This window comes from Strix uralensis, chromosome 17, assembly GCF_047716275.1.
Source record: "Strix uralensis isolate ZFMK-TIS-50842 chromosome 17, bStrUra1, whole genome shotgun sequence".
Lineage (NCBI taxonomy): Eukaryota > Metazoa > Chordata > Aves > Strigiformes > Strigidae > Strix > Strix uralensis.
The window spans coordinates 4,611,527-4,625,826 of NC_133988.1; the positions used below are offsets into that span (position 1 = coordinate 4,611,527).

The window sequence follows — 14,300 nt, forward strand, 5'->3', positions numbered from 1 at the left end:
TCTCTGTTCTGGCTGTGCTGAGGAGCCTCTCCGGCCCCGGGAGGGTGGATCACAGGCAGCCTGGCCAGTGGTTGCTGTTTGGAATCCAGCAGCGTGCTGCTCCTCTGAAATCTGGTGGCAGAAAAGCTTTGGCAGAAGTAGTGCTGTAAGCAGCAGTGGTGTTTCCAGCATGCCTGGCTGACTGGCAGTGATGATCCAAGACAGGGCAACTGGTTCAAGCAGCCACAACTTCACGCTTCTTGCTGGCCCTGAATCTGCTCTGAGTGGACATCTCAGGGCCAGCCCCCTTCTGAATTCACTCTCAGGAAGCTCAGGCTGATTCCTGAGAGTGATGAGCTTTCTGGCATCTTGGGTTTGATGGGAACCTTGCTGTAGGCCCCCTTCTCATGCCTGGAGAAAGCCAGGAGGAGTGTGGTCCTTGATCAGAGCTGGGTGCCAGCCCTCCTACCCACCAGACCCTTTCCCAGCTCCCACTGGCATTTCCTATGCAAGCTCTTGCTTGTCCAGTTGTTACAAAAAAAACCCTAAGATTTAATGACAGCTAACCTCTTAAAGTTGAAGAGCCAAGTGCTGCTGAGAGAGTGTTGCCATCTATTTTTTTTAATATGAGGATTTTATTTATATATATTAGGAAGGAGCAGATTAAAAGCAAAAGTCAATATTAAGTTAAACTGTGCATGAAAGAAATAAAAATAGCCCAGGTTGCACTAGGTGGGGAGAAGAGGGCATTCCATTATTTCCTTTAAAAATTATATTTAAATGAAGGGTGAACTTGAAACTTTGATAGGACTGTGTACACCCCCTTTGGAGACTGCTCCTGCAGAGCCAGGGCAGCATGGTTTTCCCTCCCGATGATCATTTCCTAATTTGTGTGCCCTTTTGCATGTGGGAAAAGCTCACTAAAAAGAGGCGTCATGGGACGTTTTCTGAAATATATCAAAATCAGCACCTACAGACAAACCCCCCCTCCTGCTGGAGGTTTGATTTGGAAACTGATGTGCTCCTCTTTGTTCCTCTCTCTGAGCGATGTGCTCAGGTGCCACTCCTGTTTCTGAAGATGCCATGGGGCCTTGGTCTGAACTTTAATAAAGCTCAGTTTCTTCATGTTTCAACACCTACTGAGCCTCAAGGCCAGATCTAGAGCACATTTGCTGGGATGTGGGTCCCGAATCACTGCATGGTGGGGCTGGGATGTTCCTTATTCCCACAGGGCTTGGCCTTGCCCCACACTGCTGGCTGCAGAGGGTCCAATGGGATGTGAATGGCTGCTTCTCCTTCCAAAACCACTCAGGGGAAATCATACCAAAAAAGTCATGGAAAGACAAAAGACATGAGCACAAGGCAAAAAAACAAACCAACAAAACAACACAACGAACTCCCCCAAAAAACTCCAAACATCCACGTCCCTTCCTCTTCTCCATGATTTTGAGTGGATGGTTTAAAGCGGTGAGACCTGTTTTCACTCAAGCGAGTGGGGCCATCCTGCCACTGTTGCAGGAGCGGGGAAGAGCCAGGTCCATCCCCACGGGCCTCGTGCCCTGGGGCGACTGAGGCGGCTGTAACCCCAACCCGATGGGCTCGGCCAAGCCGGGCAGAGCCCTTGGCAGGCATTAATAACCCAGGGGAAGGTTCATGCTGCTCTGGCCAGAACAGGCCTTGCTGCGTACGGAGCCCCAAGCCAGTCGTAGGGGTCAAGCTAATGCTGACATTGGGGCCTTTGATTGTGTTTGATTCATGTGTGTACACCCCTGGTAGGTCAGATGGGCTGTTAATCCCTGAGTCCCTTCCCCCTGCCCCAGGAAAAAAAAAAAAAGATAATGAGAAATAAGTTTAGTGGGCGACTTCCCGGCTCACTTCAAGGTTTGTGATGTGAGCTAGCTGCAAGGTCTGGCTGTTCAGAAATGCATTTCCTTCATGCTTTGGGGTTTTTTTGCTGGCCTGGTGACTAAAATGTATTGGAGGGGAAAAAAAAAATCTCAGCTGATGCATGGAGCAGAGCTGGGACTGGCAGTGAGCATGTTTTAGGGAGACCCAGGCTCCCTGGGAAGCTGTGGGAGAAAGGGAGTGACCTCACTTTTGCTGTTTGTATTTAATCCTGGGAAATAAATTTCCATTTAATCTCAGCAGCCAGTGGATTGGAGGAGGCAGGTTTGGTGCAAAACTGTGTGCATCTCCACCCGTTGTCTGTCCAGAGGAGAGACCTTTCTCCTTGCTTGAATGTGCATTTGTATGTGATGGAGAGGTTTTTTTCCAGCTGACAAAATATATTTGGTGTCCCAAAAAGACCTAATAAGCAGTCTATGGGCACTCTCGGCCAACAGACAGAGGGACAGGGCTGCGGGAACAAGCCCTCCTCGGTGGGCAATCCCGAGGGAGTGATTCCTACTGGGAGGAGATGGGGCAGAGACACTCGCCCCTGAGGCCCGATCCATGCGGTGGCTGCCCCCGAGGGCCCCCCCGGGCTGGGTGGGGGGGCCGTGGCGGGGCCGAGCAGCGTCTCTGCCCTTGTCCGGGGATGCGGAGCTTCCCCGTCTGCCCCAGCCTCAGCGTGTGCGGGTGAGTGGGAATGAGGAGACGCGATCCCGGGGAATTCGGGAAGGGAAGAGCCCGGGGACCAGCAGCTGAGCGGGGTCCCGGAGGCGCGACACCCCCTTTGGAGGCTGAAAATAGCGTCTGCCGGGCCCCGGGCTGGGGAGGCTGCTGTGGGCAAATGACCAATTAGGGAATCTTTGTCAGATTCGGGAAAGCCGAGATAAGTCTCTTTTATCAGCCTATAAAAATACCACTTTCACTTATCTGGAGCTACCTACGCCGCCCAGCTGCGGGAGCGGGGAGGGGGGAGCGGAGCCGCTCCGCAGGCAGAGGAGGAGTCACGGATGTGCTTGACAGCGAGGGGGGTTTTGGAAAACCGTTTTCTGCTGGAGAACGAGCGCTCTCCCCTCTTCCCCCCGGAGCCCACCCGCTCCCCCCGCCGCAGCCCCCTGGGGCGGGGGGCCTCTCCACCAGCAGGGCCCCGCTCCTTCCCAGAATCTTGCCTTTCCCTCTTATTTTCCACCCTTTTCCCCGGCATCATGCCGAGGTGGGCGGGGGGCTCTGCCAGGCGGCAGAGGAACCGAAGAGTTATTAGGTCAGCGCCGATGGGTCCGTGTATATTCCGTGGCCGGAGCCTGGAAGAAGCACCCACGGGCACGGGTGGATTCTGCACCCAAGGGGTTCAGGGAAATACCCCGATGCGAGCGGGTAGAAGTTGGCTCTACGCCTATTTGTGCACGTATCTTCCCGTGTTTCTATCGAAATACTCAGATCCACGCAGGCACGTCCGTGGGTCCGGGTGTTTTCTGGACACCCAAACGCATTCTGCATCTGTGCATCTGCATCTGAAGGCATCTCCGTATGGATACCCACACGCAAACAGAGGATCAAGACGTGGAGAGAGTGCTAACATGCATTCCTACTGTGGGAAAACATGCTGCACTTTGATTATTTTCTCTGTGGTTTCCAGTCTATTTGGGCTGTAAGAAAACGATCAGATAGAGCGTGGAGGGGGGGAAAAAAACAAAACAAAATAAAACCCCAACAGATTAGGCAACTCAAATCAAATCAGTGCTTTCTAGGGTTTTTTGTGTGTGCGTGTGGGGTGCTGGTAGAGAAAAAAATACGGGGAAAACTACGGTTTTCGTTAAAATACCCCAAGCAGGTTTGCCCAGGTGGTGCCTCGGGTGGGAGCAGCGCGGAGAGGCGGAGGCTGTCCCTCGCCCCTCGTCCTCCGAGGTCCAGGCCCAGCCGACACCCCCTGCTATATTTTTTTCTTTTTTTTTTTCTTTTTTTTCTTTTTTTTTTTTTTTACGGCAGAACAAGAAAATCTGGCTGGCACAGGCAAAGTAGAGCCTCTTCACGGGGTTTCGGGGGGGCTAAACCTTGGTTATCGTGGGTGGGGGTAGGTGGGGGTGAAGTGCCTCTCCTCGGGCGTGGGTAGGCAAAGGTTTGCACCAGAGTTTTTCTCGCGTCGTTTGGCTTTCGAGGAATAAACACGCGGGTGGGGAGCAGGACGCTGCCACCTCAGGGGGGGTGTGTGTGAGGGGGGGGGGCTCGGGGGAAGGGGCAGCCTCTCCCATCGGACCGGTACCTTTCGCACAGATTTGCTGGAAAGGTTTCCAAATTCTTTTCCAAATATAGCCCCGGGGCGGCCGCCCGCCTCCCCCATGTGCCCTTCACGGCCCTGAGCTGCAGCCGAGGGACAGCCGCGACACCCCCCTCCCCCCCCCCCCCCATGCCCGGCAGCCGAGAGGAAACCCTCTGTGGGGGGGGGGTACTCCCACCAAAACACGCGTGGAAGCTGCTGGTCCGAGCCCGGGAGCCTCCCGCAGCTGCCCTCCGCTTTCCCTGGGTTTCAAGCGTTTTTGGGGGGGAGGGAATAGGATGTTTTGGTCCTTTCTCCCTTGCTGTCACCCCTGGTCCCTTCCCAGAGGAGGGGACCTTCCCCGGCTGCCCTGTCCCGGAGTCAGCGAGAAGGGCTAAGGATTTTTGCTCCAACCTACGCGGCCTAACCCAAACCTGGGTATTCCCACCCAAAACGTCTTGGATTAAAGGGGGGGGGGGCACTGCTGGTGGGTCGGGAAGTGCCCGAAGGAAGCACTTAGCTCCCGTGGTGGGGGACATCCACCCCCCTAGCCCCCTCCAACATTCCCATCCCCGAGTGGAACCTGGGCTGGGGGAGGGAGTCAGAGACCGGGAAGCTGGATACCCCGACTGGTAACTGGGGGGGACGGGACACACACCACACACACACACACACACACACGACACCTCTCCCCAACGAGTCCTTACCCTGGGAGCCTTCAAAGATCATTTTAACAGCGATAAATGTAATCCCCCCCTTTACATTATAAAAAGCTCCACCTGGGATATTTCTCCCCCATCACGTTTTTATAGCGAGATCAAGGACAAACTTGTAGTGGCGGGTCCTTCTTGGGTTTTGGTTTTTTTCTTTCCTTTTTTTTTAATTTTTTTTTTATTTTCCAAATGCTCTTCGAGGTAAAGCTCGGAGAAGTTTGCTGTTCTCCTGTTGCAATTAAGAGGGAGAGGGAGCGAGATCTTGATTACTGCTGCTTGCTCTGATCGCTTCGGAGGTGGGGAAGCGGGGGGGGGACGGGACGGGCGGGAATTGATTTTAGATTTCTCTTTTATGTCGGGTCTGGTTTCTGGTGATTAAATTTCTCTCTTATGTGGACTGAACCTAGGGATAACTGATTAATAACATGCCACTTGGCGCCAACACGGGGTCTCGAGGCCTTTAATCGGCAAGATGCACAAGAGAACAGAGAGAAACACAGAGCAGGACAAAACTCCACCAACTATTTTAGCCTGCTGGTCTCTGCCGCGGCGGATTTTTTTTTTTTCTTCATCTTTTCAGTATTTCCTGCTAAACTCGTAAACTTTATTTGATTTACAGCTATTTCATGAACCTGCTTAAACTAACATGTGTTCCGTCTTGTCCAACTGAATCATAAAAAACAATCTTGGATCCAAACGAGATCTTTTTTTTTTTTTAAAAAAAAAAAAAAAAGAAAAAAGAAACGAGTTATTAATGACAGAAAATAGGCATTGTCTTGAACGGCGGCTACTCTGGCCCCCGGAGCGGGGAGGTTGGCGGTTCCTGCGCCCGGCAGCTGCGGGGGGGGGAACCGGCCTCGGCTCCGCGGGTACCGCCCGGGCTCCGGGCTCCGCCGAGGGAGGGTTTTGCGCGGAGATTTGAGCTTTCCTTTCCCCTAAAAAGAATTATTCGTTGGAAACGAACGATTTCCAAGCGTACAGTACCCAAAATGTGCTCGCAAAGGCGCTAACCCACAGCCCCTGTGCTGGCAGCCGGCAGACGCGCACCAGAGCAGGTAAACAGGCATGTCTGTCCCCCAAAAAATAACTAGTCAGGCACGAAATGAGCGCCTAATATTTCCTCAAAAGCGTGAAAGCAGGGTTTTCTGTCTCCGCAACCAACCAGACAAGCCCGTATCTGGCATGAACGCTTAATACACGCGGAACAGGTATGAATCTATGGCGATGTATGATATAGATGGAGGCGCACAAGGGCTTATAGAAAATGGGATTCACCAAGCCGAGTGCCAACGCCAGCATCTATTAGCACCCAAATACTCAGCCCCGTTCCCCACCTCTATCTGAGTGGAAAAATACTCCAGGAAAGCTACCTGCAACCCTCAGAATTAGAGCCCCCGCGCTGCGGGCAGCAGGATACGGCCGAGGCCCACTGCCCACAGCCATCTCTGGTACTTCCCCGCACCTCGTGGGTCTCTGGCCCTCGGAAACCGATTTCTATTCTGCGTTGGTTGCCGCGGAACCGTACGCGGCCGCGGAGCGCACCCGGGGTTAGCGCGCAGGGCCCAAAGATTTACAGCTTGTGGCCTCATCCAGCCCTGGTGCAAGGGGCAAGTCCCTATAAGGGGGAAAATGCTCTTTTTTCCTTTTCTCTTTCTCACGTGGATAGTTTTTTCGCACTTAATATTTGCTGAAGACAACAACAAAAGTCTCAGGAGCTGTTTAGGTGATTCACATAATCTGTATTTTCCCCGCGCGGATAAAAGATGGGGTTTAGGATGCCCGTGACACCCTCACGGATGCGGGTTAACGCGGTTCCCGTCCACAGAGCGGGGCTGGGGGGGCGGCAGCCTCCCTCCCCGCCTCCCTGGGAGCGTCTCCGGCTCCCGAAATTTGTGGGTATCCTGTGAATATAAAGGAAAAGATGGTCATAACAGATCGGCCGGGCTCGGCTGCGCTTTGGCTCTGCGTTATTTAGGGCAGGGGGCGAGAAAAAGGGGGAGAAACGGGGGGAAAAAAAGGAAGAAAGAAGGCGAGGTGGATTGGGAAGGAGGAAAGAGAAGAAGAAAAATGAGTTGGAAATAAAGTTTGCCGGGGTGAGGGAGCTGCGTCGTGCCCTGGGCTGCCCTCTCCCCGCTAAGGACTTGTCTCGCCGGGGCCGGTCCTGCCACCGGGGCGGTGGGGGGTGGGGGCGAAGGACAATTACAGCTGTCCCTTGTGCGGCCTCTTTTTTTCAGCGACTGATTCAAAGCCTTTCGCTTCGGGCTCCTCTCCCCACTCCCCCGACCCATCCCGCCCCCCAGCAACCCCCTCAAGGTCATTGCAAGATCACTTTCAGGGAAAGGCGCGGGGCGCGAAGACTTTCCCCCTCTCGCCCCCATTAGCTTTCTCTCTAGGGCGAGAGCGAAGGCCTTATCTGCTTTTATTTTCTTCTTCGGGCCGAGATAACGCCCTGACGGACACCCTGTTTGGCAAGAGCAGATTAGCCTTTCCATTCTGGCATCGATAACGCGCCCCTCTCCATCGGGAGCATCAGTCCTTGATCAGGGCGGGGAGGGGGATCCGATGGACACCCTGTGCCAAAAAAATCACCCGAACTGGCTCCCTGCGAGGGGGGGAAGAGAGAAATGCAGCCTAATTCCCCCTTTCCCCTGTGCCCACAAAATTTGGGGAGGGGGCCCAACCCCGGCTCCCCCGGGCTGCAGTTAATTCCCGGGGAGATGCTTTTTTGGAGGCAGAGAGGGGAGAGAGAATAGATTCCTTTTGTTCCGGGGATGCTGCTAGCTTGACTTTGGGACCCTCTCCTCCCTCCCTCTTGTCAACTGGGAGAAAAAGGGACCTCTAGCCCACGGGCACGCGTGGCAGGCTCCGAAGGACAACGTTGTGCCCACGCCACGCAGGGCTCTGCAGCCCTGCCCCTGCCCGGCTGCTTATTTTTCATTTTCGTCACTGTTTTAAAGCCTGGAGTTCGCCTGGGAAATTAATAGGCTAAAGGGAGGGGGGAACAGTTTTTAATTGCAAACTTTTTTTTTTTTTTAATAGCCAGAAGGGCAGGAAAAAAAGGACTCGAAACCACAAACTTAAAAAGAAAAATGCTGTTCACCTGTAATTACAAAAAAATAGAGTAGAAAGCTCGACCCAGGTATCTACCCCCGAAGGCTCGTCTAAGCATACAAACTCTAGACCACTAAATGCAGAGTTTTGTAATGGAAATACTGACATGAGGAGAACTGTATTGGCGTTACTTTGACACAAACATCTTGCTGATAAACCCTCAAATCAATGCAGTCAGTCACTGCCCCGGTAATTTAGGGAAAAAAAAAAAAAAAACCAAAACCAAACAAAAAACAAAAACCGAGTGAACGGACCAAAATGTTTCCAGAGAGGATGATTATTTTAAATACTTGTTTTCTCCCAGGTGCGTATTTCGCCAAAGCGGGGATGCGGCCAACAAAAGGGAGTTAGAAATAAAAGAACAGAGAACTGGTCGGAGAGGGGAAGTAAATTACCTGAAAATGGAAAGGGGAAAAAAAAATTTCCCTGCTATGGGGAGCTAAATCGGGCGGGGGGGGGGGGGGGGGGGGGGGGGAGAAAAAAAGAAAAAAGAGACTTAGAAAGCCCAAAATGCCGGAGTATGTATGTTTTACAAGGTGGGGGCGGCCAGCGGCGCGCTGCCCCGTCCCCGGGCAGGGTGGCTGCGAGGAGCCGCAGGCTGCGGGCGCGGCGCAAAAGGCTTTGCAAGTTGGTTAAGCCGCCCCAAGAAGTGATTTTAAAGGGTGTGCGGAGGGGGGGGGAGTGAGTTCATGCTCGGCACTATTTCTTACTGCTGACACCTCGACCCCACTGCAAGCCAGCACCCCGGCCACCCCCCCTCCCTCCACCTCTCCAGGGTAAAATCCGAAAGGAGAAAGCTCTGAGGCGAGTGACACCCTCCAAGAAGGCAGAGGGGCTGTGCAAGGCTCCGGCCATGCGGCCCCCAAAAACGGGGGCTCCCCGCGGCCTGAGGCCTCCGGGCAGGGCGGTGGGGCCCGGGCTGCGTGAGCCTGATCCTGCGCTCCTGACTGCGGCGAGGAACTGAGCAACAGGGATCGAGCCCGGGGGAAGGGGGAGGGGGGCTGCAGAGGGCTCGGGGGGGGCCCCCCGCCCAGCCACGCACCCCCACACCCACGTAGGTAAGTGCCCACGGTGTGGGTGTTTGGGTCCGTGGCTGCTGACGGACGCTCCGGTGTTTCTATGCATGCGGGAGCATTTTTTTATATATATGTATATGGAGTACGACGTATAGGCGGTGTGCACATATTTCTCTACTCGCGGGGTTTCGGGTGTGCGCAGAATTGCGCCCTGAGCTGCGCGGAGGGTGGGGGCAGGCTGCTGCTTGCGCGCACCCAAACCCTGCGCGTAACCCATAGGTGACATGTAAATATTCAGGCGCAGGGACGGGGCACGGGCGGCTTTGCGCTTGCACGGACGCTGTTGTGCGAGTGTGCACAGCGGTGGCGTTACCCGCAGATCCACGCACCCCCGATTTTGTGATGTGCGTGTGTGTTTGTGTGTGTATAAACAGATACGTCTAGTCGCGCGTAGCTGTATTATCTCTGCGCTCACGCGGTTACACTGCGCGTTCAGTTTAAAGATGTAAAACTTGCTTAAGCACTTGCGGAAGGAGAAGGCATCGTGTGCGTGTTTGCAGACTGTGTGTGTGTCCAGACTCATATATGCATGCCCACCTATATTATATATACGTGCACACACATCTGCGTACATACGTGTCCCGGCTGCTCACCCCCCCGCGCCGGGCGGTGGCTGGGGCCCAGCAGCAGCGGGACCTCGGGGCTCGGCTCGGGGGCCGGATCCGGAGCGGGGCCGGCGGGGGGAAGCGGTTCCTCGTCCCCCGGCTGCAGCCGCCTCGGGGGGACCTCAGGGGGCACTGGGGGGGTGGGCGGATCGGGTGCGAGGAGAGGCTTTTATTTCTGATCTGGGGTAAGGCTTCAACAGGAAGGTCCTATCCTGCTCTGGTAGCGCCAGCACCTCTGGGCAGTCAGTGCCAGCCTGGCTCCCCGCAGGAGAATCTTCCTCCGTGGAGTTTTTCCCCCCATCCCGGTTATTTGAGGGGATCCCGAGGTGAGGAGCGCGGCCGGATCCAGCGCTGCGCTGGGGCAAATCGAGGCAAGGGGTGGCGGGGGGGGGGGGGGGGGGGGGCTTTTCCACCCCAGCCTGTTCCCCCCCCCCCTTATCCTTGTTGGTGCTTTTTGCTGAGGGTCTGGCTTCCCTTGGGTGTCTGCAGAGCTGGGGAGTGGTGGGGAGAGCTCAACTCAGCTAGGGGAAAGCGGGTAAATCCAGGCAGGGTTTTGCCGACAGGGAGGGGAAGGCTGCGGGCAGCCCCCTCGGCCGGCGCAGGGCCGGGGGTCCCTGCCTGGGACACTCACCCTCTGCAACGCCCAGCTCCTGCGGGAACTTCTCGCTCTTCCTTAGGTGTTGCTCTGTATTTTCTTTCTCCCTATTTCTCCTCCTCTTCTTCCTCCTCCTCCTCTCTTTTTCTGTTGGAGGAAAAAACGTTTTAGCATCTCTCTTTTTTTTTTTTTTTTTCTTTTTATTAAATTTTTCTGCAGCGGCCGCGAGTGCATCCCAAAATCCCTCCAGGTTGAGGGAGAGCTGGGGCGCGGGGAAGCGCCGGCGACTCCTCTGCAGCCACTGGCTGCACTTGGAGGGATTTTGGGGTTTTGGGTGTTTGTTTTTTGTGCGGTTTTTTTTTTTTTTTTTTCCCTTGTCAATCTCATTTGGCAAATAATCGCCTCGATTTACTACTTTTTTTTTTTTTTTTTTTTAATCAGAGCAAATAATTGGTTCCCGAAGCACACTTGAATCTGTGCAAATAACCAGGTTATCATTTGCTATATATAGCCCAGCGTGCTTGCTTCCAGAGGCGCCTGAGCATTCATTTGACAAGTTTCCTGCTCGTTCTAATAGCATTATTAAAAAAAAAAAAAAAAAGAAATTAAGCTGAATAAGGCCAATACCGTTGGATTAACTGGGCTGCTCCTGGTAAAGTGGGAGCTTTGCTACTGGTTTCCCCCTTTTCCATTCCAAGAGCGGGTTTTCCTGGAGTTCCCAGCGACTCCGTGCCTGCTTGGGTGATACACACTCATATATAGTATATAGCCCCTCACACCCACGTATGTATGTCTCACATACGCGTTGTATGTCTCGGAGTGTGAATATATATATTTATGTGTATATATACACACACGGGTCTATATACAGAGGCTGTACACGCAGAGCCTCGCTGTATTTTGCATTGCACGGAATGGATTTTTTTGGGACGAAAAAAAAGCATGAATCTCACTGATAGAGCTTTAAAAAGAGGAGAATAATACAAATTAACCTTCCATTACTGCTGCAGTCAACCATGACAGAATAGGCCAGTTGCGTGGTTGGTGACGTCTCCGTGTCCTATAGGAGCAAAGCTCGTGAGATAGCAGCTATCGCCTTGAACTCTCTTTATTTTATTGGAGTATGGCTGGTAATAAACAGTAATATTTAATTTGTCTGAGACCACAAATCGGCTTCTAGCTGGAAGGCTCCTTCGCCTTGACATTACAGTCCTAGAGAGCCTGGACTTGCCATCCCTTTCCCAGCTGATTTTTTTTTTTTTTTTTCTCCTCCTTCTTCACCCCCCCCCAACCTGCAGACGGAAATAAATTCGATTTATTTGCATCGTTTTCAACTTGTCTTCAAGGTGTTTGAGAGCTAGTTTGGCATTGGAGAGGTGAGTGCTTTCCCAGGCAGCGGCCGTGCTCGGGTTTGCTCTTACAAACTTCAGAGATTTTCACTTTTGCCTTTCTTTCCGGCTAGGGGAGGGAAGCTCGCGTTTTCTCTCGCTAGCAGCTCCGAGAAACCTTTCTCCTCGCTGCTTTAATTTCATTTTTTGAAGAGAAAACCCGCTTCTTTCGGGCGAGCTGATTGCCTCGGGGGATGCTCCCAGCACAGGCGCGGTGCGGGGCGGCTGCAGCCCCCGCGGCCGCGCTCGCCCGTCCTTCCCCGGCTTGCCCGCAGCGCCCGGCACCAGCACCACGCTGATCGCCTGCTTTATTTTATATTATTTTTATTTTTTTTCCTCCCCTCGGTTTGCACCTTTCCGAGCAGCGCCCATGCGATGGGAAGGGCTTTGCGGGAGCTGCCCGCTCGCCCCAAGGCCGGAGCCGGGGTTGCTCGCTCGTTTATTTGTGTTTGGAAGGGCTCCACGGCTCCTTTCCCCTCTAAAAATAATGAAATATGGGACAAGCTTTGTTCTGTTTGTTTAAGTAGCGTTCTCTGGCTCATTCTCTGCGGCTACAAGTGCAGTTATTTTATTATTCTTATTTGCAACCGTTTACTGTTGGCTGTTTCTTCTCAAGTAGCTCTTTGAACTGGCGTGCACATGGAAAGGGCTTGGGAGATGCCAAACTACACCCACACAGGAACCCCCCTCCCCAACAGCCGCTCACCCCCAGACTTTTCTCTTCCTCACCTCAAACTTTCAGAGGGCTCCGGTGTTATCGCGCCCTGCGAGAGCTGGGAGCAAGGGTGGATTTGCTGAAAACTTCCGCGAAATGCAAAAGAAATGACCGAAAGACAGAAAAGAGTGAAGGATTTTGGCGGGGGGGTGGGGGGGAGGACGGGGGGGGGGGGGACGACACCGACGAGGAGAGGGTGGGGGCAGGAGGAGGGTGGGCAGAGCAGATCTAAACCATGCCATTTATTCCGAGTCTTATCAAAAATCCGCCTCGCCAATCTGGTTCTCTTCAGCCTGCAGAATGCGACAGGGAGGCTGTTTACCCTGCGCTGACCTATTCAACTTTACCCTCCAAATAATACGTTAAAAAAAGGGAGCGAAGGAAGATGCAGATAAACCCACATCCCCGCTCCTCGCTGACGGTTTGATTATTTGAGCACGGCAAAGAGCTCCGGGGGGCTGCGGCCCTCGGCCGTGGCGGCGGGGCCGTGGGGCAGCCGAGCCGCCGGCCGGGCAGCGCTGCGAGGGGTGAGGAAGAGGATGGGGAAGGGCAGGGGAAGGATCCTGGCTGCCTCCAGAAGCGGGGACAAGGACCACAACCCCACGCACACACCCCGGGGTCCACCTTCGCTGGGTTTCAGTCCCATCGCCATCATCCCTTTTTTTCCCAGGTTATACCCATTAAGAGAGTCCATTTGGGGGGGATCCCCCCCACCCCCCCACCCCCCCAATAAAAGGCCTCTGTGACCACTAGCAAATATAGAGCTGGGTTCAAATCCACACCTCTAGGCTGGCTTTGAGGGCAGGGGGGGCCGAGGGTGGTGCGAGCTTAGCGGAGCCAGCGATTTATTTAAAGGGGTGAGGGGGGGGGGGGGGATATTCCCAGGCGCTGAATTTTCTCTTTGGTTGGGAGAGATGGATGGAGGGAGGGAGGGAGCGGGGAAAGAGGTAAGGGAGAGGGGGAGGGTTGCTGGGGAGTTTGATGATTGTCTTTGTGCCTTGTTCTTGTTTGCCGGCCAGAAAAATAGGCTGGAAAAGGAGGTTTGAGGGGGGGGAGGGGGCGGGAGGGAGGGCTGTGTGAGAGTGAGTCTCTCCGGAGCAGGATCCCAGCTGGTTGGGCAGTGGGTCCCGGCACTTGGCGAACGGAGCTGGACGAGCCCACGTCACCTCCGCGCTCCGCTCCGCGCCCGGCTCCGCGCAGCCACGGCGGCAGCGTCGCGAACCTGCCCGGAGGAGCGGCGGCTGCCAGCTCGCCCGAAACTTTTTTCTTTTTTTCTTTTCTTCTTTTTTTTTTTTTTTTTTTTTTTTTCCAAGGGGGTGCTGTTTTCTTTTTCCTCTCTTTCGTCCTCTCCATTTTCTTTTTATTACTATTACTATTTTTTAATTTTATTTTTAGGTGGGGAGTAGAAAGAGTGGGGTGGGGAAAACTGTATCTTCCAGATCAGACTGAGAAAAGGGTGGGGGTGGGGGCTTTATCTTGGTCTCAGGATCCTTTCTAGTGCGTCTGACAACCTGGAAGTGTTTGGAGAGAGCAGGGGAGAGAGAGAGAGAAGCAGGCAAGCAGGCTTGCATTGGATAGATTTTTTTCTTCCAGGCTGGGTTTTCACATGCTGATCCGCAAATAAATAAATAAAAGGAAATATGCACACGAGAAGCCTGATCCCATTGTAATTTCCATTGCAAAGGGGGAAAATATACACATACATTATATATATGGAGATGCATTGATTGCATGGAATTCAACAAGCAAGGTAACAGCTCTTCCATTGCCATGTATGTCCGTCGGTGTCTGTAATCTGTGTGCGTGTGTGTGACCGAGGGAGAGCGAAAGTGGCTGGCTGGGGGCATTGTTAGACACAAATTGTCTTTGCCGAGGAGCTGCGAGGCCTCGGGAGACATGGGGTGCAGGGGAAGGGGGGGGGTCTTCTCTCCCCAGGGCTCCCGCGGCGGTGTGTGGGGCTGGGGGGGGCCGGGGTGA

General features: G+C 53.8%; 1 protein-coding gene and 1 long non-coding RNA gene across 5 annotated transcripts in view; one reads left to right on the forward strand and one right to left on the reverse strand.

The window, feature by feature from the left end:
- Positions 1 to 14,300, forward strand: part of TBX5 (T-box transcription factor 5) — a 71,005-nt gene that overhangs the window by 15,333 nt on the left and 41,372 nt on the right. Inside the window, exon 1 of one of the 3 annotated variants that reach the window (XM_074887310.1) lies at positions 9,926 to 9,951. The exons of 1 other annotated variant lie outside the window; for it this stretch is intronic. Coding sequence is in view for 1 of the 2 variants with exons in the window: in XM_074887307.1 (XP_074743408.1) it covers positions 14,055 to 14,073 (19 nt within the window). In the remaining variant the exon portion in view is untranslated. Of the gene's footprint in view, positions 1 to 9,925; positions 9,952 to 13,253; positions 14,074 to 14,300 lie in introns of those variants that run through there. One more of the 3 variants, XM_074887307.1, reaches the window with a different exon arrangement.
- On the reverse strand, positions 6,552 to 12,465 carry LOC141951273 (uncharacterized). 2 transcript variants are annotated; one of them, XR_012631308.1, is made up of 3 exons: positions 12,338 to 12,465; positions 10,257 to 10,367; positions 6,552 to 6,734 (listed from the first exon to the last, which is right to left on the reverse strand). It is a non-coding gene; the product is annotated as an uncharacterized LOC141951273 (long non-coding RNA). The 2 variants fall into 2 exon arrangements; XR_012631307.1 differs by lacking the exon at positions 12,338 to 12,465 and having other exon boundaries at positions 10,257 to 11,107.